The sequence below is a fragment of the Caloenas nicobarica genome, chromosome 2 (assembly GCF_036013445.1).
Source record: "Caloenas nicobarica isolate bCalNic1 chromosome 2, bCalNic1.hap1, whole genome shotgun sequence".
NCBI lineage: Eukaryota > Metazoa > Chordata > Aves > Columbiformes > Columbidae > Caloenas > Caloenas nicobarica.
In genome coordinates, this window is record NC_088246.1 from 158075725 (window position 1) to 158097876 (window position 22152).

General features: G+C 42.6%; 1 protein-coding gene across 3 annotated transcripts in view; it reads left to right on the plus strand.

The window, feature by feature from the left end:
* Nucleotides 1-5000: 5000 nt before the first annotated feature.
* Nucleotides 5001-22152, plus strand: part of KHDRBS3 (KH RNA binding domain containing, signal transduction associated 3) — a 93353-nt gene continuing 76201 nt past the window's right edge. For all 3 annotated transcript variants that reach the window (XR_010605790.1, XM_065628883.1, XM_065628884.1), the window contains exon 1: nt 5001-5488. Coding sequence is in view for 2 of the 3 variants with exons in the window: in XM_065628883.1 (XP_065484955.1) it covers nt 5401-5488 (88 nt within the window). In the remaining variant the exon portion in view is untranslated. The remainder of the gene's footprint in view (nt 5489-22152) is intronic.

Here is a 22152-nt window from a genome sequence, read left to right on the forward strand (position 1 = left end):
TCAGGTTAGACAACCGTTGCTTTAAGAAAGGTAACGGACATTAGTCTGACATGGGTTCCCGACTGATGCAGACCTACCAAATGAACTTCCTGAGGCTACCCCAAGCGTATAGACAACAGAGTGGACACATGTAAAAAACCTTGTTCAGTTTACTGTTGGGGAGTAGGGATAAACACATTTAAACCATGAATTTTAAAAGTTCGGACTCAAGACTTTCAAGTTTTTGTGAATACTAAAGCCAATACTGACTGGGTAATTCCTTGATCAAGCTGCCTTTTAAGTCTTGTATAAATTTCAGAGCAGGAAGACCTTATTGTGACCTTTCAGTACTTAAAAGGGACTACAAGAAAGATGGGGACGGGCTTTTTAGCAAGGTCTGTTGCAACAGGACAAGGGTAATGCTTTTAAACTAAAGCAGGCCAGACATGAGGAAGAAATTTTTTACAATGAGGGTGGTGAAACCCTGTCCCAGGTTGCCCAGAGAGGTGGTGGATGCCCCATCCCTGGAGACATCCCAGGCCAGGCTGGACGGGTCTCTGAGCAGCCTGATCTGGGTGAAGATGTCCCTGCTCGTGGCAGGGGGTTGGACTAGATGATCTTTGAAGGTCCCTTCCAACCCAAACTATTCTATGGTTCTGACTTGGTGTTTCCTGCTTTTCCTGGTCAGCAAGAACTGTGCTCACAGGCTTTTCCCAGCTAACCCCATCCTAGGCTGCTTTCTATGGCCTGAGGCTCGTAATTCCCCATCTTTTCTGTCTTCTTTTTGTTTTATTGCATCCTAGTGAATTTTGTTGGAGAAAACAATAGACTGCACTTGTTTTGTGCAGGTTTGAGTTTGAAAAATAGCGTGAAATTTGCATAATTTTATAATTGCTATATTATTACAGACCTGGTGAGAAACAGGTCATCAGACTTCCAGTAAGTCTTTCTCTGTTGTAAGCCAGAGGGAATTGGTATAATTTGGGAAGAAATACTGTGGTTTCCTGAAACACCAAATGTTTATTTAATCACTTACCAGGGAGAATATAACCCTTCCCAAGAAAGGTGCATTGCATTTTACACCATATGTAATAATAGAGCTACCTTTCTGTTTGAGGTCCTGTACGCTGTTGAAGGACTTTAAATACTTTTTTTGCTTTACTGGCAAAGATAGGGATTATTTTGCTCCAGGTCATTCAAGAAAGATTACACTCCTACATATTGTTGTGTCAAAGTTGTACGTGTCTGTCTGTTTCACAACAGATGGCTGCATTTCAGTTGTTTTTTATAAAAGATATATATGGAAGGTTGAAATAAAACATTCATTGTAACCCAACTTCTTCTAGCTGCTTGTATGTTTTATTTGTATCCGTCAAGCTTGATGTCACGCAGGAGAATTTTTAAATTATAACTTTGTAAATTTGTTTCTGTTAGTCCTGGGTCAAGATTTATTGGGAATGGTTGTAGAGAGAATGTAAATCAAGTATATTTCATATTGTAACAAATCAGACATTGTTTTATGAGATATTGGTCTGTAAAATACAACAAATAAGATACCTTAATATATGATCCTCCTGTTTTACGGGTGAAAGAGCACATGTAATTCTGAGAAGGGAGTCTTAACCTCTGCTTTCAAGCTTTGAGTGATTTCTCATGCTAGACTTTTTTTTTTTCAGAGCTTTTTTCTCCCCATCTTGAAAGGATATGACTAACATACATTGCAAAGTTTTTTTTTTCCCCATGAAATACAAATGTATGGTTATGTATGGTTACCAAGCTCAAGATCAGTGCATCCCGACGCGCAGGAAGTCAAGGAAGGGAGCCAGGAGACCTGCGTGGTTAAACAGGGAACTGCTGGGCAAACTCAAGTGGAAGAGGAGGGTTTACAAATCATGGAAGGAGGGGCTGGCCACTTGGGAAGAATATAAGGCTGTTGTCAGAGGATGTAGGGAGGCAACTAGGAAAGCTAAGGCCTCCTTAGAGTTAAACCTGGCGAGAGGGGTCAAGGACAACAGGAAGAGGTTCTTCAAATACATGGCAGATAAAACTAACACCAGAGGCAATGTAGGCCCACTGATGAACGGGGTGGGTGCCCTGGTGACAGAAGATACAGAGAAGGCAGAATTACTGAATGCCTTCTTTGTCTCTGTCTACTCTGCCGGAGGCTGTCCTGAGGAGCCCCGTACCCCTGAGGCCCCAGAGGAAGGCAGGGCAATGGAGGAGTCTGCCTCAGTTGATGAGGACTGGGTTAGGGAGCAATTAAGCAATCTGGACATCCATAAATCCATGGGTCCAGATGGGATGCACCCGAGGGTGCTGAGGGAGCTGGCTGAAGTCATTGCTGGACCACTCTCCATCATCTTTGCCAAGTCTTGGGAAACGGGAGAGGTGCCTGAGGACTGGAGGAAAGCAAATATCACTCCGGTCTTCAAAAAGGGCAAGAAGGAGGACCCGGGCAACTATAGACCGGTCAGCCTCACCTCCATCCCTGGGAAAGTGATGGAACACCTTATCCTTGGTGCCATCTTAAGACATATCAAGGATAAGAGGGTCATCAGGGACAGTCAACATGGCTTCACCAAGGGGAAGTCGTGTTTGACCAACCTCATAGCCTTTTATGAAGACGTAACAAGGTGGATTGACGATGGCAGAGCAGTGGATGTGGTCTACCTTGACTTCAGCAAAGCATTTGACACCGTCTCCCACAGCATCCTCACGGCAAAACTGAGGAAGAGTGGACTGGATGATCGGGTAGTGAGGTGGACTGCAAACTGGCTGAAGGAGAGAAGCCAGAGAGTTGTGATCAATGGGGCGGAGTCTGGTTGGAGGCCTGTATCTAGTGGAGTGCCTCAAGGGTCAGTTCTGGGACCAATACTGTTCAATATATTCATCAATGACTTGGATGAGGGAATTGAGTGTACTATCAGCAAGTTTGCTGATGACACCAAGCTGGGAGGAGTGGCTGACACGCCAGAGGGCTGTGCTGCCATCCAGCGAGACCTGGACAGGCTAGAGAGTTGGGCGGGGAAAAATTTAATGAAATATAACAAGGGGAAATGTAGAGTCTTGCATCTGGGCAGGAACAACCCCAGGTTCCAGTACAGGTTGGGGAATGACCTATTAGAGAGCAGTGTAGGGGAAAGAGACCTGGGGGTCCTGGTGGACAGCAGGATGACCATGAGCCAGCACTGTGCCCTTGTGGCCAAGAAGGCCAATGGCATCCTGGGGTGTATTAGAAGGGGGGTGGTTAGTAGGTCCAGAGAGGTTCTCCTTCCCCTCTACTCTGCCCTGGTGAGACCTCATCTGGAATATTGTGTCCAGTTCTGGGCCCCTCAGTTCAAGAAGGACAGGGAACTGCTGGAGAGAGTCCAGCGCAGGGCCACAAAGATGATTAAGGGAGTGGAGCATCTCCCTTATGAGGAAAGGCTGAGGGAGCTGGGTCTCTTTAGCTTGGAGAAGAGGAGACTGAGGGGTGACCTCATTAATGTTTATAAATATATAAAGGGTGGGTGTCACGAGGATGGAGCCAGGCTCTTCTCGGTGACAACCAACAGTAAGACAAGGGGTAATGGGTCCAAGCTGGAACACAAGAGGTTCCACTTAAATGTGAGAAGAAACTTCTTCTCAGTGAGGGTGACAGAACACTGGAACAGGCTGCCCAGGGGGGTTGTGGATTCTCCTTCTCTGGAGACATTCAAAACCCGCCTGGACGCCTTCCTTTGTAACCTCACCTAAGTTTTCCTGCTCTGGCAGGGGGATTGGACTAGATGATCTTTTGAGGTCCCTTCCAATCCCTAACATTCTGTGATTCTGTGATTCTGTGATTTGATTCACAGACACACAAATATTTTGAGTGGTCTTTTAACCGTAGCTTATCACTTAAAGTTTCTTATCAGCTTTTCCAGCAAATGTTGGTTTAAAATGTTTCTTTAGCATTAGGGTTTGGGCTTTGGGGATTTTGTAATTTTTCTCTGTTCTGCCTTTGTGCTCTGTTACAAAGAACAGTTGGTCTTGCTTCCTTTGGGCTTTTGTCACCGAAGATTCATTGATGAAACACCTAAGGTGTGCTGAGGAAGCTACGTAAAGCCTCAAAGCTAAAGATCAAAGTGAACAATGATCTAAAATATCAAGTGTATCCACTGAAAAAAACCAGGGAAGCAGGCTTGAGCAAGGTCTTTTAAAGTTTGCTTCTATTCCTTGTAAAACATGCTGCTACTGAACCACAAGCCCACTTACAATGGCCCATCGGTGTAATCCATCAGGAATAAGATTTTCTGGCTAGCATTTATGAAGGGCTTTGCATTACCGGAGGCAGAAGCACAGAATGCTGGATAAATAAAGAGCACCACTGTTTAGGGTTGAAGAAAAAAAAAAAAATCGCGGTTATACCCCTCCTTTAAAAGCAAATTCCGCCTGCCCCCGTTCCCCCTCCCGTTTAGGTGTGACGGGGCGGGCCTGGCGGGAGCCGGGACACCCGGGGGTCGCTCCTCCCGCCCCAGCTCGGCCCTCAGGGCGCTCCCGCAGGCCCAGCGCCCGCAGATCCGCCAGCGCCGACGGGGCGCTGCCGTGCCGGGGGGCCTGCGAGCTCCCGAAGAGAAACAGGAGACGGTCCGCTGTGGGTTTTAACGGGAGAACCCGCTCCCGCCTCCTCTCAGCCCCTCAGGCCGGCCCCGCCCGCCCGAGCGTTACCACAGCGCCGCGCGCGCCCGCCGCGAGCGCCACCCTCCCAGCCCGGCGGCGGGGAGAGGGGAAAGGACAACGCCAGCCACCAATCAGAAGCTGCGGCTCGCCCCTGACTGACAAGGCAAACCACCCAATGGGAGTTGCCACTTGAGTAGGCGGGGCGACAGTGCAGGGGGCTCTACAATCACCACCCATTGGGAGGAGCCGGGGAGGCGGGCACAGCCCGGGGCGGGGCTTAGTGGGCACGGGGCGGGGCTTCTGGGCGGTGAGGGGGCGTGGCCTGACCAGGGGTATTTAAACCTGGCGCGGAGGGGTTCGTCCCCTCAGTCGGCGCAAGCACCGCGCGGAGTTGGGTGCGCGGTGCGTGGCAGCCGACTCGCGTGGTCCCGTTTCGGTTACGCGCGGGTGTCAGGAGGGCCCGTCCCGCCGGGGACAGCGGCTCCTTCCCTCCCTTCCCGCCTCCGTAGAGGGATTTCTCCGCGTCCCTTGTCCGCTGGGCGGGGGCGTCCCCCCCCCCCCCAACCCGGAGCTCGCTCCCCTTCCCTCCCCGCTCCCGGCCGGGCGTTCGCGGCGCTTCCCTCTGGATGCGTCCCCGCAGCTCCGGGCGGGAGGCGGCCAGAGGGAAGCGCTGCCTCCGAGGATTTACCGCCGCCTGGGACTCCGACCCGCGCCGCCGCCTCCCCCTTCCCCGCGGGGGCACCCGGCGCCCCGTGTCCGCTGCCGCTCGGGGCCGTCACCATGGACGAGAAGTACCTGCCCGAGCTGATGGCGGAGAAGGACTCGCTGGACCCGTCCTTCACCCACGCCCTGCGGCTGGTCAACCAAGGTGAGCCCGGCCGGGGCGGAGCGGTGCCGCCTCGTCCCGCCGCGGGGACGAGCGGTGGTGCCGAGCCGGCCGTCGGGAGATGCTCAGTGACAGGGTTTACTCTTCGCTTTGCACCGCTCGGTGTGGGTTTTTTTGTTTGTTTTGTGGGCAGGCTGGTGGTGTTCACCGCCTCCTTCCCCTTGCTGGGCTGGGGGCAGGAGGCGGGGGCTCCGCCCGGAGCGCAGCGGGAGCAGCGCGGCCGCTGCCCGGCGGAGGCTCCGCCGCCGGCCCCGGGGCTGCCCGGGCTGCTCCTCGGCAGGCGGAGCATCTCCCCGAACAGCGGCAGACGCTGCACTGCCTGCCCCAATTTCTCCTCTTTCATAGGTGTTTCTTCTTTATAATATCCGAGGTGTGATCGCTCGCCGAGTTATAAATTATTCCGAGTTGAATTGTTGCGTGGAACAGCTTGGGTCTCCTGTGCTCTGCTTGGGCTCCAAGTCGGTTAAATCCCCCAAAGGTTTTCATGTTTCATCCTGCTAATGGGTTTCTGAACAATGAACAGCTTATTGTTTATATACGTGTGAGCCTTTTTGAAAAGGAGCCCACAACCTATGTCCTTTCCTAGGGACTTTCGGCTTTTTAACTCAAATATTAAAGAACCAACAGTGCATTTTGGTGAATCTTTCAAAAACACAAGCATATCTTCTTTTGCAGTTATATAACTCTAGATGATAAGCAATTCCTACCCCTTCTGCATCTGACATGTCAGATATGCTTAAAAGTGCTGGGTCTTTGTTTCAATGATACTGTATTGAATAGAAAAGTAATTCTGTGTCATTTACAATATGACTTACTGGAAATTTGGGAATACAGTATAATTGGCATGTGACTTTCAAGTACAGCTCTAGAGAGACAAACATTTGATACAGTGCTTGGGATGGCCAAGTGAAATAAGTTACCAACTAATCTTCTAATATAACTTAATGACAGCTGAAATGATTTTGGCTGTGCAAGTGTACTGTACATCCTATTACAGGAATAGGTCTAAATCAGTGTGGCTTCTTTTAAATGCCTCGTTGTAGTTTTTGATGTGTAATGGACTGCAAATGCTCACCTCTAAATCAGAAGTAGAAATAACTATTGTCTTGAAACACTCTGGAGTTAGGGGCAGCTGTCACAGTGTCAACCATGGAAAGCGTGTGCCATGTGATTTGTAGCTGAATGTCCTTGGTTGATATTTTGCATTTTTTTGTAATTTTGTAAAAATACCATTGTTGATAGTGAGGAAAAGGAGAATTATGTTAATAAATATATATAAATATTATTTGCGGTAAATAAACTTGTCAAAATTTAGCTTGATGGCTGAGAATTTAAGGCTGCAAATTAGTGAAGTTCCTCTCAGAGAAGGAAGAATCTTTTTTGCAAATCTAAATTATTTTAGAGAGTTACAGAAGTATGTGACTTGATATTTTACAAACAGGGCTTATGGAGGTAGAAATGACTGTATGGCTGTTATCAAAATTGTGACCTTTTGGGACTATGGTAGTTTGAGTTTCTCATTGAAATGAGAAACCAGAGGACAGATTAACTTCTGCCTGCTTGTATCATGTAATGCTTGGTATCTGCATGCATACTTTCAGCTCAAAAAAAAAAAATTACACTGTTAGTGAAAAAAAAAATCAGTGTAGCACATGTGGATCCAAAGTATTCTAGTATGTCTCTAGAATTTTTTTACTTACTTTGAAAGTGAAGTCTTGCATTAAATCTGAGATTTTGCACGTGTTAGATGGGTTAAAAACATTAAACAGGGTGACTATCAACTGGCTAACAGTAGTTCAAATGCAAATTTGTGTAATATCTCTGTAAAATAGATATTTTGGGCAGTTGTAGAGTCACCAAATAATCAGAGAAGGTAAAGTGACTGTATAATACAAGTGGGAAGTGTTAAGAGGATCTTTCACAAACCCATCCTGTTGTGACACTGACTTTCAGTGACTAGTTCTTTCTTAATTGTAACAATTCTGTGCAGTTAAATGAAGGCAAATATTAGTGGAAATGTATATGAAATAATTCCGGCTTGTACTTCATATGTCTAATCCACTCAGTCCTTCCTGTGATAGTTCAGTAAGCAGGTAAATGAAATGATTTGTCCAAATTGTTTAAACTGGGTTTGTTTAGCTTTTCAATTTAACACAAAACATGTGTCTCAGTTTGGCTTCTTCCAGGTACGTGTGAGAATAACTTAGAGAAGGTTTTAAGTGCTTAAAATGACCAGCTCAATTATGTAATGGCATTTGGATGTCTTAATAGTGTGACATTTACTGTCTGTATTTACTTGAACAGAAATACTGATTTGTAAGAATTATATGGTTGAATTAGTAAATCTTCCAAGATGCTGAAGGAATTGAAGCGTCTGTACTGCTTAGACAGAAGAGCCAAATCTCTAACAAATATCTAACCATGTCGAAATTTGGTTTCTAGGGAAAAGTCTTGTGTCTAGACTTTCAAAATCTGTTAATTATAGTTCTAAAATGGAAGTGGACACATCTGCATATTATGCTTGTAATTACAAATTACAAATTGGGTACACACAAATTACATAATTTTAAATGATACAGGGAAAAAGTGGAGCTTGACATGCTTTTTGGGTTCCAGGGTAGCCTTTCAGCTGAAAAAGAACAATCTGGAGAGAATTAGGATGCTGCCAAACACTTTCCTGGGTGCTATTAATCTGTATTTCAGAATTAGGAGATGCTGTCATCTCCTCTTGCCCTAATAAAACCTTATTTCAAGCCTTTTGAAAGCGTTGAAATCAAAATCACTGTCCTTCATTGTTCCTGCATAGTACATGGAAGTGCTGATTTTTCTTGTTGAAAACTCTGCTCAAGTAGTCGATGACTTGTCTCTTTGGGACACAGAAGACTAATTGCTTAAATTTTGCTTTAAACAGTCATTGAAACATTCAGCTGCTGCTTAAATGTTCAAACAGTAGGAATCTTCTCCAGCGGACTAGACTATATCCTAATTAAGATGATTTACTTGTGTACTTGAGCACTAAGCCTTCCTGAAATGGAGATTTTTTTTTGTAGAACTTTAAACATGTTACAGATTGAAAGTAGATTTATTTTGTATGTGTAGTAAGGTGACCATGCTAAGAGGAACAATTTGCAGCTGGTACCAGACAATGGGAATTGGAAAACTATGTCCAATTCTTATCTTGTAATAAGTTCTGTAATTGAAGAACTTTGGGGAAGATCTTCTATGAAGAAAGAGTTGAGTACATATCTGTTTGTATTGTTCCTATTTACAACTCAGAGGTGCTCATCTTTATGCAAAATCAGAAAAATATTTCATCCAAAAATATTTTTTATGCGAAAGTGATGGTGGTTCTGAAATCAGGGTAGTTCTTTGTGTTTATTGTTGCAAGGAACTGAGCAGCTTTACTTTTCAGCCTTTGAGAGCTTTATTTTTGAAGGCTGACTTTGCCCTTGGGGTTGCATGTAAATACTGATAAATGTGCAAGTGTAATGTTGATCATTGTAACTTCACAAGTGATGCTGGGAAAAAACAACTGGAAGATCTGTAAGAGAAGAGTTATTTTAGTTTTGTCTTTTACGTGTCTGCATAGTCTTGATTTATGACACATTTTGGAAATGTTGGGTGAAGTATGTGAAACTGCAGATGGAAGAAGTTAACTGTAAGTAAAACATGTTGATACCAGACATGTTTTGTAACAGGGGAGACATTAAAATGCATGCCTGGCACTTATTTGTGTCATGGTAAATGTGTAGGTGGAGAGGACCCTGTAACCAAAATTAGGGCAGCTGTAATGGTTACAAATTCTGGCGCATTGCTGGAGGGAGCTTGTACTTCTCTGTGGGCTGTACCTGTGGAATTCTTCCTGGCCGGCTCGTTTGAGTGACTTTGAGTTAATATCTTAAATTGGTGAGGCTTGCTTTAAATTGTCAGCAAGAGGATGTAGAGGAATAACAACCCTTCCTATCAGTAGATGGCTGTATGTACCAGCTGTATATGGAATTACTGAGCCACGTGACTGGTAGTGATCAGGAGAGGCAGCTTCTTGTGTGAGATTTTGTGAGTGGGAGTTCAGTAATCAAACAGATCAGTATGTCCCTAAATATCAGGGAGAATGGACCATGAGGAAAAATGCACTGACATTCTGCATTGGGGAGGGTATTAACTGATTTCTTTAGCAGGTAAATGATAGATTTGTAAAAACGTTTGAAGTAGGAACTTGTCAATTAAGATTCCATAGATGTCTCTGATTTTGAATAAATCTGTCTTGGTATGCAAGGGCATCTGGGCTGCCTAGCAAAGATTTTCTTTAATTTTCACAAATGGAAGTATATTTCACAATTCTGAAAGGTGTACTTTTAGTGAAGTATGTAGTGAAGTGGCGTATCTTGTAATCTAAATTGGTTTGCTACTGAATCATCCACTTTCCTCTGAGAACAGATGTTTCATGGCATGGAACAGACATGTGTGGTGCTGCTCGTTCCCAGCCCATAATGATGTTACACGTACTTCATTGCTGTGTAACCTCAAACTCTCCTTCATTTCTCATTGTAGTCTCAACCCTATGAGCAACCCTTGTTTCAACTGTCTTGTTCTTGGAGGCTGGCAAAAACACTTTATAAAGTTCATAGGTGTTTCGTAAAGCAAACAGAGCTGAAGAAAGCTGGTGGGGTTTTAAGATTACTTGGGGCATCCTAATAATTTGAATAAAATAGTATGTTTTGTAATATGCCTTGGAGACAAAGGTGGTGTGTGGTTTTTTTTTTTTCAGACTGCAGGACACTTTAAGTCAGGGTTGCCAAACTCATATTCACCGGGAGCCACATCAGCATTGTGGTTGCCTTCAAAGGTCCGAATGTAATTTTAGGACTGTATAAATGTAGGATTAGTTTCATTTGTACAGTCCTAAAATTACATTTGGCCCTTTGAAGGCAACCGCGAGGCTGATGTGGCCCCCGGTGAAAATGAGTTTGATAACCTTGCTTTAAGGTTTGATAACCTTGCTGAAGGCTAACTAGAAAGAAGGGACTCTTCTAGTAATCAGACTTCAGCAGTCTGTGAAAATGTGCAGGTGGAATTGGTTATTTGACAGGCTCAGTGCGATGAGAAATTCAAGTGACAGTAATAGGAATGGATATGGTGTGATGGTAGCACCATAAAACCAGGGAAGAAGGCTGGCTTTGGTTTTATTTCTATGAAAGCAGCAGGAAAAGTAATAAGATCTGGAGTGGAGAAGGGATATTTTGGAGATTGTCCCTCCTGTCTCAGCCTTCCTTGTTCAGTAACACTTCAGAATTTCACATTTTTGTAATGGTTGCCTCTTTGCTTTTTACTGCAGTGAAACTGTATGGGGAAAATCACAGGACTTATTCACAATTAGATTCCAGTCTTGGTCTCTGAGAAGGCTGGGGAAATGATTTATCAGGTATTCCAGTCATGTTAAGAGGGCTGCTGTGAAATGCGGCTGCAGATAATCGCACACACTTCACCCTGGGCGCGTCGGCCCTGGACCGTGACTCCAGCCCTGGGTGATCGCGGTTAGTCTGAACCTGACTTCTAATTCACTTGCACACTTACTTTGGCAGTCAATGAGAGATCGAATTTAAAGGTTTCAAATTTAAACTGACATGGTTTGTCACTTCCAATCCTTTTCGACACCAGCCACGCAAATTAAAACTGTAACCTTCTGAGCGCTTATTTATTGCAGAAATCAGAAAGAAGGTCACAATGCTGAATAGTTGCTCTTCTGGCCTGTGGCTTGTTTGACTTGCAGATTTTAAATATATGCAAGTTACGTGAACTTTCTGCCCTCTGAGTTTCCCTCCCCAGCCCAACTTCAAGTACAATTAAGAAACAAAAGAGTTTAGTATGTGCTTTGATTTGAAAGTAACGGGTATCAAAGTTCAGAATTCAGTAGCCTATGTAAAGTATTCGGTGTGGTACTGCATGACTTTTTAATTAGTATTTAGCAGTTTCAGTAAAAAGCGTGTTTAAGTGGATTAGCTGGTAACTGACACACCTAATATTTTATGGTGAATTAACTGCCTGTTCTTAGCTGAGCTCTACAGGAGTCTTGCAAGCTTGATGTTTACATTATTAATACTGTTTTTTCAAATAGAAAATTAGAAAGGATGGGACGTTTATACTGGGCAAGTGTCTTGATGAAGTGGGGTTATCTGACCTGGGGAAGGAAAATCTCACCTGTGCAATGGGAGCTGCGTGGTAGGGGTGACAGCAATGCTGGGAATTACTTTAAAGCCAAATATTGCTAGCTGAGTGTGACTTCCAAGTACAACACTAGCTAGAAAATTAATATCTTTATAACCTTAAGCTAAAGCCATAAGGACATACGGGCTAGAGAATTTCATTTTCTTGTGACATTCTAGGTAAAGATGTCCATGTGTCTTAATATTTGAGAAGATCATGGAAAAAAAAAAAACGACAGGGCTTTGCAAGCTTGAGAAGGTCTGCAGGCCTTTTGCTGGTCTGATTGGTTTGTAAAAGTGATTGACCTGTGGTTTGAGTGTGCTGCTACTTTCATAGACGTAAATAAAGGTGCTAAGAAATGCTTTAAACAAGTGATCAAGTGTCCGGCCGAAAAAAGTGCAAGTGGAAAAATGAAGCACAGCGCTTTAGCGATGGATGGTTAGCTCTTATATTTAAGAACTGGTAGATTTTTGGATCTCTTGATATCTTTGATTCAATTTGGGATACATTTCTGGATATAATCTTGACTAAGTTCTTAGGCTTTTTACTGAACTGTCAGTAACTTAGGCAGCTAACCTCAACTCTATATACTATTTGTGGCAAGGGGCAAATTAAAGAGTAGCAACTGGAGAGGTGGGATGAAGAAACGTTTTGAGCTGTATTTTTGAGTGTCTCAACAGCTGAGCAGTGTGTGTATTATTCTTTGTGCATTTATCCTGTCTTAAAATATTCCTTTGCATTCAGCTTTGTCATATTTATCACTTATTGTTCTTTTGTTTTGTGTTGTCATTTTTCATCCATTCACCGTATTGCCAAGGTAAAATGAGTAAGAAACTGGAAAGTTAAATGGATTTCAGTCCTATTCTCCATTTCCAGTTTCTGTTTTGCTGGCTGCCTTCCATTTCTTATTTTGATGTGTTTATCAGGCTTTTGGCTTCAGCTAGCAGCTCAACAGGGACAAAGTTGCAAGGCAGCAAACAAATGTCAGTTTAATGCTTGCAGTTGGTAAATCTTTCACTTTTTTGGCCGATATAGGTGTTTTTTAATAGGCCTTTATTTTCTCAGAATAATTTCTTGGCAAAATAATAGGAAACCTAAAAGATTAGAAATCATTTCAGTAAACCTATTGTTCTTGCACTTAATCCAAAATAAAATTTGTTTTCCGCTGCTGTGCTGAACTTGGTATAATGTAGTGACAGTGAAAATCTGAAGTTGCAAATCTGGTGAGGATTTGCTGTTTTTTCTTCGACTTTATTAATCCGTTTGGGTTTTACAAAAGGCATAATCAGTAGGGGAAGATGCCTTTTTGTAGACAAAATCCAGGACAAAGTCAGAATTGCTGCAGTTGCTCTGATATGGAATGCTGCTGCATTTACTGAATGCTTGGAGGGTAAATGTATCTGTAGTTTTACTGCCTCTCATCCAATGACAGTATTCTGGTAAGCAGGTGTGCTTGAAAGCAAGACGTTTTAGGTATTTTTTAGTCAGTTTTTCTTGCTGCTTTGGGGATAATGTTTTTAAAAGATTTGGAATTAGAAGGACTGCTTTTAATGCAGTCGTTCTTCCTTTCATGTGTCTCCTTTCTGTTAACTGATAATGGGCAGAAGTTTTGTTACTGGTTGCTTTTGATCTGTGTCCTAATTAACTCGGGTGATGGTGAAGCCCCAATCCTGATGTCTCTCTGCTCAGCAGCCCAGTTTCTGCTCCCCAAGCTCTTTAACCTTCAGACAGATACTGAGGATCTGTATTTTTTTTCACGTTGTCTTTATCCTCCTGCCAAGCAGAAATGGTGTGCTCCCTTCTATGCAGATTTGAGTGATAAAACACTATGGGGTAAACCAGTAAAGTAAAAAAAATCACCCTTTTCTCTTCTGCCTACCTTTGAAGGCATATTAAATGATAGATTTCACTTCTGCAAAAGTGTAAACGCGAAGGTCCATCATGTGCTTGGTTCTTTCATGGCTTTTTGTTGTGCTTGAAGACACCCTGTACCTCTTCCCGAGTTTGAAGGAAACAGATTTTTCTCTTCTAGACTTGCCGTCACACACTTTGAGTGTTCTCAGTCCATGGAGGTTCAGAAACCTGGAATGGTTTTCCACTTTACTGATTATCTGTTTCGTGAGCACTTCCAGCTTGCTTTTTCTTTTGTTTTTTTAGGATCAAGAAGTCCTAAATTCAAGGAGGAGGACTAGGTCACAGCTGAGTTTTCTGTTTCACTTACAGGGGTTCCCCAGAACTTTTGCGTGTGGAGTAGCTTCTCAAAGCGGAACAGTTTCTTACTAGTGATTTTACTCAGTTTCTCCATTTAAGTCCTCATGTGTGTGGAGAAGCTGATCTGCTTCACTTGGTGCTCCACAGCAGATCGCAGTGACACCTTTAGCTCCAGTTGACACTTGGTGCTTTTCTAGAGATCCTGATGATGTCCTAGACTGAGCCTATAAGGTGAAAAGTGGCACCTTGGTACTAGATCTTAAGACTGGAGAGAACCACTGTGGTCCGATTTGTCTTGCGTAACACAAATTGGTCTTAAAGATTCTTTTCACTTACGTACCCTTGACCTTTTCATTACACCATGCATCCATGGTCTGGAAAAATGATTAGGCTTTTATTGGCCTACTGTATAAAAGCATACAACAGAAGATTTATCATGGTTTTTAAAGCTTACTGTATCTGTTCTTCAGACATTTCTTTCTGCAGACATTTGAAGTCTTCACAGAAGCCTCTTAATACCATGTGAAACAAGTGTTTGACATGACATAAGCGTAGTCATATAAAATGCTTGTGAGGGAATTAATGACCTTTTAAGATTTCTTCCAGCCTTTTTTTCTGTGGATTTTTAGGATCCTGGGCAATTATGAAGTAATATTATGAGCACACTTAGGAAAGAACAGAATGAGTTTTCCTATCGGATACCCATAGAGTGTCTTAAATCTAGCGATGCTGGAATTTTGAAGATATAACTTACCCAGGAAGGTTTTTGGATCCTACCGCGCTGTCAGGAAACTCCATTGTGCTAGAGAAATCATCATCAAGTTTTTAATTTTGCGTGGAGCTTTTGCTGAAGGGCTTGGTAGACAATTTTTGGAGTTATTTAAAGTACAGGCTGCGTTTTCAGCAGGAGCGCAGAGTCCCGTAGCTGCAGGGCTGCCGTGGTGTCCCAGGGAGAGCTGGCGCTCCGTCCTTCTGGCCGTACTGGGGCTGCTGGAAGCGGGGGATCACCCCAAAAAGGAAAGTTGGGAGCCATACTCGAATGCTGCGTGCCATCGCTGTTGGCTTGTCACAACAGGTCTTGCAGCCAGATGTGTTCTGTCTGCTGCTTAAAACTCAGGTGCTTCCTGAGAGCCAATATTCTGCTGACCGAGACCTCAGCGCTTAGAGAATCACTTTATCAGTGTCACTTTTCATGCAGCCTCACTATATGAATATAAAAAGCTGATGCTCAAGGTGTAAAGGCTTTAATTGGTAACTGGCCTGTTTGAAATCAGTGCTAGTTGGTTTTTTTCTGCTCGGCCATCTCATAGGTATTTGTTTTTACTGCTCAGACCTTGGTCACAAGCTTGGGCTCAAATACAGGCTGAACGCAGTGGCTGTGATAGAACTGCCTTATCTTTGGACACAGGGTTTCCAAATACAATGGAGATGTGGATGGGAGCTGAAATAGCTTTGGCCTGTGCTGTTCTCTTGATGTGTGCTTTAACTAGTAACACTGCTGTCCATCAGTTCAATTTGATAAGTGTTGAATGTGGTTTTAAAAGAAACACTTTGTCAGACTTTTAAAGTTCTTAGAATATCATGTTATTATCAGCTGATTAAATGGAGAGTGCAGGGAAACTGCCATAATATTTAAAGTTGTTTGTTCATAGATGCACTTAGTGTTCCAAACAAGGACTACTATTTCAGGTTATTTGTAAGTTCTTTTAAGTAATAGCTCACATAGTTCAATCTAAGGTTAATTAAAAATGCTGATGTATGTTTTATTATCACGTAAGTGGCAAGTAGCTAGCTGCGAAATGAGGTCTATTAAGAACTCTAGACAAAATATCCTTTCCAAATTAATGCCCTTGATAGAAGAAAATTGATGTGATTTGCTTTCTTAACCAGTAGATCTTAATTTCTTTAGACTTCAGTGGTATGCTGTGCATTATGCTAACATAATGTATTTTCTGCTTCAGAGTAGCTTGTAGGGCTTGGAGCACTGATCTCTTTTGTCAAGGTGGTCAAAGCAATGACCAGAGCCTTCAGTGCCTGGTTGTCAGGGCTAGAAGGCTATGTGTTATCATGGTTTGCATGAAGGTGATGCTGAGAGGTGAGGTGCTCTAGGCACTAACCAAAGTACTCGGCTTGCTGGGCAACCTTCTGCTTGTGTGTTTTTGTGTTCTGGGGAAAACAGTAAAATGGATAGGAAAAAAAAAAGAATCAGAAGTAGGTTTTTTTCCCACTTGGATGAAGTGGGATGTAAAACTATAGGTTACATTCTGTACAGTCCTTTCAAGATCCTTTGTTTAACTTGATATTATTGTATTGGAGTAATACCTGGCTAAAGTTCCAACCTGTAGTTTGTAGTGAGTAAATTTTTCAGGGTAACTGTTCATTATTTGTAAAACTGCAGACAGTGCTAATGGTGTAGGTATGTCTTGTCAGCATTGGTATGAGGTATTTTGGGGCACCTCATTTGGAAGGTTTTTGTGCTGTTACCAAAGCAGAGGTTTGAAGCTTTTCTGCAGAGTCATCTGGAAAGAGCTGGTACAGAGAATTCAGAAAGCAAGCAGGATCCCTTTATTCAGGTTTGGCACCTTTAAAACATGGCTGTGCATACTTGTCAGTAATGGATTTCAAGCTGTGTTGTAATGAAACAAACATTAGAACATTATTTTTCTCTTCATTTTTTTGATGACTACTTAGCTATTTGAGCTGTATCAATTATAGTCAATCAGCTTTTGGTAATAACCCCTTTTCCCTCTTCACCTTACGGTACTACATCCTCAAGACAGCTGTCCTGACATGGGAGAAAATTTTACATGTAACTAATTGAAATACTAATAGAATAGTAAATGCAATTTCAAGCTATGCCACAAAATGAAGAAATAAGAGCAGATGGCCCCTTCAGAAAAATAGATTAAAGAGAATAGATGCTCCTGGACAGCTATGTAGTTAATCCCTTGCTTCTTGTTGAGAGGTACTGCCAATAGATAGTTGCTATGCAAGGGTAAAATAAAAGCTGTAAGAATTTAATGAAAAATGCCTTTCCTCATTCCCTGTTCTTTCTGGTGATTTAGTGTTATGTTCATAATTTTAAGATACAGCTATTGTAAATTGGCATAGTAACCTGCTAAATTACTTGTGCCTTACTTCAGAAAGGGATACTACAAAAAAGAGCGATCCTGGAAATGTACTTCCACTTATGTCCAGCAAAGATTAATTCTAGCATTTCTGGTATTTTCTTGCTATGTGACATGCTGAATCTTTAAACCCTCATGTAAAATTCGGTAGAGATATTTGTGGCTGTATGTCTTCTGATGGCTTGATGAAGAATTTAACTTCTCCCTTGTTCAATGTTCTTTCTTGGTTTATTATTAGTGAATAGTCGGATCTTGTTCAGTTAAGCACCTTTATTTCTTAGCTTTATACGAAGCAGCGCATACCAGCATTTTAGGTGGTTATTCTACTTTAACTAGGCAAGTCCTTCCTGCGCTTGCTCTAAAATCAGTGAATGAGGAGCAGGGGACTGAGATTTGAAAGTTAATATGCATGTGAAGTCTTCAGGAAGACTTATTCATGGGACCATGAGCACCCAGTGTGACCATTTTGGTCTCTTTCTTCCCAAATGCACTTTTATGCTTTGTTTCTCTGGTAGCAAGGAGTAATAGAACAATCTGCCATATTAAGTGGTTATTGCTGTCTCAGCTATCCTTCATCTTTTGAGCACCAAGACCCTGAATTTCTTAGGCAGCTGTGTTTTTGGTGTTTTGTTTTTTTTAAACTCATCCCCTTGTCCTCTACCACACCTAGAAGGTAACTTGATGCTATCCTTTTAGAAACTGGAGCATCAAAATTTCTTTTCTCATATAGAAGCAATTTAAACATCACTGAACCAAGAAGTAATGGCACTTCAGGTTCTTGGCACTTGCACTTCTTGTTTCTTGGCTGACAGAAGTGATGAAGGAGCAGAAATTTGAATATATGGGATTATGAAGGCAAGTGGGGGACAGGCTTCTGCATTTTCCCAGTGCTGCTCATATCTTAATGTGCCTGGTTCAGCTTTGGCTTGAACGTAGATGCAGTTCCCTAGCTGTGAATTGTTCCTCTGCGCTTTAAAGTATCAGCTGCTTTGTGCATGTGACACTTCTAGAAGTTCATTATTTTATGTAAAATATATAGAGATGTACCAAAATCTGCTGTTTAAACTATTAAATATAGGATTTGCTACCACAAGAAAATTCATAATGGACACAGTCATCACTGGGGAAAAAATCGTAGTGTCTAGTGAAAGCTGGGATTTTGAAATCAGCTGGGTTAAAACTATTAACATACATAAAATTCATCACATAAGTACACAAGTAATGTGGCTTCTGAAACTGCAGTAGAACCAAGGCATCACATTTTCTACTTCCACGTAAGCACTTGACTTTGAACTGTCTTTGAAAGAAATCTGTAAGACTACAGAATTTACAGTATCTTGGCTGCTGAGTAGTGGCATGGAACATCATGCTGGTATTCTGCTTCTTACAGCTATAACTTAACCATGTCTATTGGAAAGAAACTTGGCCTTGGGTTTTTAAAAATACTTTTTACTGAAGATGCCTTTTTATAAACAATTTCACTAACCTGAAATATGACTTTATTCAGAAGGAACTGTTTAGTTCTACCTAAGCTAAACACAAAGACACTTTCTTTAAATAAATTTTCCTATAGCATGTAGAGCCATACTGTAAATGCTACTAAAATTGTAGTATATTTTGTTTACTTACCGGTTATGTTTCAGCAAAAGGTTGCTGACGTGCTAATTATTGGAGAGACTTATGCAGGTATAAATTATGAATGTCTGTTTCATTTTTTCTTAAATCTGGAAAATTGGTTAATGTTCTATTAAGTGAATGCTAGAAATACAAGTTAAAGAAACTTTATCCAACAGATGCTGTAAGAGTTGGAAGACTACTTTCTTCAGTGAAGGTACTACATGGATAAGCACATGGTCCTCCAGAGAACAGGCTTATTGCAGACTTGGATCTCACTTTTTCCTGGAGAAACTGGTCTGTTGGCAGAGATGCTGGTTCCTTCCCTTCTGAGTTGCGGTTGGAAAGAGTCCATGAGCTGGAATTTCAAGGTTTATGACACTTCTAGGGAAGTCTGATCTTAATCTAAAATTCCATGAAGTGATTCAACTGCTTTTATGAGAATAAGTTGAATAGAATAATATTTGGAAGCAATTGGATGTGGTAGCAATCTACTTAATTCGGTGTATCTTCATACATGGAAAATATTTGGGATTCACCTGCTATTGAGCATTTGGAAGAGAGTAATTAATGTTATCCCTCTGCTAGTTAAAAACTCTTAGCATTCAAGTTAATTTTTAACATTCAATTTATACTGACATCAAATTTCCACACGATTTTTAAGCTGCACTTTCCCATCAGGCAGTTGATGTACAAGCTGCCTTTGTATGTTTCTCCTGCCAAGCTGTGTTACTGTAGCCAAGGACTGTAATGGATCAAAAATAATAAAATAAAAGTACTGCCTACAATAATTGTATCTAAAGTAGTGTTTTGCTGCTTTTGTCTGCTGGCAGTGGCAGTAATGGCCTTCTGAAGGATTAGAGTCGCAGAATCACAGAATGTCAGGGACTGGAAGGGACCTCGAAAGCTCATCCAGTCCAATCCTCCTGCTGGAGCAGGAACACCCAGATGAGGTTACACAGGAAGGTGTCCAGGCGGGTTTTGAATGTCTCCAGAGAAGGAGAATCCACAACCTCCTGGGCAGCCTGTTCCAGTGTCTGTCACCCTCACTGTGAAGTTTCTTCTCAAATTTAAGTGGAACCTCTTGTGTTCCAGTTTGTACCCACTGCCCCTTGTCCTATCATTGGCTGTCACCGAGAAGAGCCTGGCTCCATCCTCGTGACACTCACCCTTTACATATTTATAAACATGAATGAGGTCTCCCCTCAGTCTCCTCCAAGCTCAAGAGCCCCAGCTCCCTCAGCCTTTCCTCATAAGGGAGATGCTCCACTCCCTTCAGCATCTTTGTGGCCCTGCGCTGGACTCTCTCCAGCAGTTCCCTGTCCTTCTGGAACTGAGGGGCCCAGAACTGGACACAATATTCCAGATGAGGTCTCACCAGGGCAGAGTAGAGGGGAAGGAGAACCTCTCTGGACCTACTAACCACCCCCCTTCTAATCCACCCCAGGATGCCATTGGCCTTCTTGGCCACAAGGGCCCAGTGCTGGCTCATGGTCATCCTGCTGTCCACCAGGACCCCCAGGTCCCTTTCCCCTACACTGCTCTCTAATAGGTCATTCCCCAACCTATACTGGAACCTGGGGTTGTTCCTGCCCAGATGCAAGACTCTGCACTTGCCCTTGTTATATTTCATTAAATTTTTCCCTGCCCAACTCTCTAGCCTGTCCAGATCTCGCTGGATGGCAGCACAGCCCTCTGGTGTGTCAGCCACCTCTCCCAGCTTGGTGTCATCAGCAAACCTGCTGATAGTGCACTCAGTTTCCCCATCCAAGTCGTTGATGAATATATTGAACAGTACTGGTCCCAGTACTGACCCTTGAGGCACTCCACTAGATACAGAAGTGTGTTGAAGTAATTAAGTGGTGCACTGGACTTAGTCCTCTTTTTACATGCACCAGCTAACAGCCATAGGCTTGTTATGTACATCTGTGGACCAGAATATACAAATGCTTTAGGATCTTTGGCTTACCTTTTTTTCAGGAGTATTCTGAAAGCATTTTTCAATTTCTTGAGCTGTATCTTTGTTTTATGGATTGAAGTACAACCCATCCACAGTGATATGTCCCTTTGCATTCACTTGATTTCATGTTCTTTCTGTACAAGTTTACTTTTTCATATGTTACTTACACATAAATAGTTTGTGGTTCAATAAACAAAGTTGCAGACATGAAATCTCAGGAATTTTGGAGCAGTTTACATCAAATGACTGGGAAATTTGTGGTAGAATCTTCAAGCTGAGAAATTTAGGAACAGTAGGTTGAGTCAACACAGGTACATATAGACATAACTCGAGGATATACTGTTTCAATAGCTGATCTTTTACAGGCTCTAAAGCAGTGGGAGCATCTGCTTTCCTAGTTCACTTGACCAGTGTAATGTCAGAGAATTTATAGATGTTTTTTCTCAATTTCTGTAGTAAGAGTGAGATTACAGTTGCTGGTAATAGTTATGTTGGATCCAGTGAGTGTGAGTTTCCCAAGTCCTGACAATGTCAGTTGCTAACTCTGAGTTTCACTGAATTAAATGTAGGAATAGACAAAAGGAGGCTGAGGGGAGACCTTATCGCTGTCTGCAACTGCCTGAAAAGAGCTTGGAGCATGGAGGGGTTTGGTCTCTTCTCCCAAGTAACAAGTGATAGGATAAGAGAAAATGGCCTCAAGTTGCGCCAGGGGAGGTTCAGGTTGGATATTAGGAAGAAATTCTTCATGGAAAGGTTTGTCAGGAGTGGGAACAGGCTGCCCAGGGAAGTGGTTGAGTGACCATCCCTGGAGGTGTTGAAAAGGTGTTTAGATGAGGTTCTTAGGGACATGGTTTAGTGCCAGAGTTGGGTTATGGTTGTACTCGATGATCCTGAGAGATCCAGCTGAAATGATTCTATGATTCTAATTTAGATGCGTTACAGGTACTTGTGATAGCCTCATCTCTGTTCCTTTTCCTAACACTGCAAAGTATGAACAATTAGTTTTTATCAGACAGAAATGTATTTTAGACAGCATGGTGTTCTGGGAAACCATGGCAAGAGATGTGTAAGTTTGGAAGAACGTGCACACTCCCAGCCATGCAGAGCAGAGTAATGGTGGTGGGGCTGTGGAGGGGGGGAACCATGAACTGCTGTCCTCCAGATCTGTCCAAATCCATTTTTCTGGATTGTTTGAGCATGTGTCATTCTATGATGTAACATGAATGTCTAACATGCTCTCAGGTAACAAAACATGGCTTTCTGGGCTATTTCATGAGAAATAAATCTTGAGGTGGGCACAGAATTTACTAGAACTAGTATTCCTTAAAATTACCAAAGATGGAACAAATCTTTCCATTAAAAAAAAAAACCCTTTCAGAACTCTTCTGCAAAAACGACAGAAATCAAACAAGTAGCTTGCTGAAACCTGCACCAGTGCTGAGCAGAGAGGAAGGATCACCGCCTTCAAAGTGCTGGCAGTGCTGTTTTGGTGCAGCCCAGGATGATGGTGGCCTTCACAAGCATGTGTT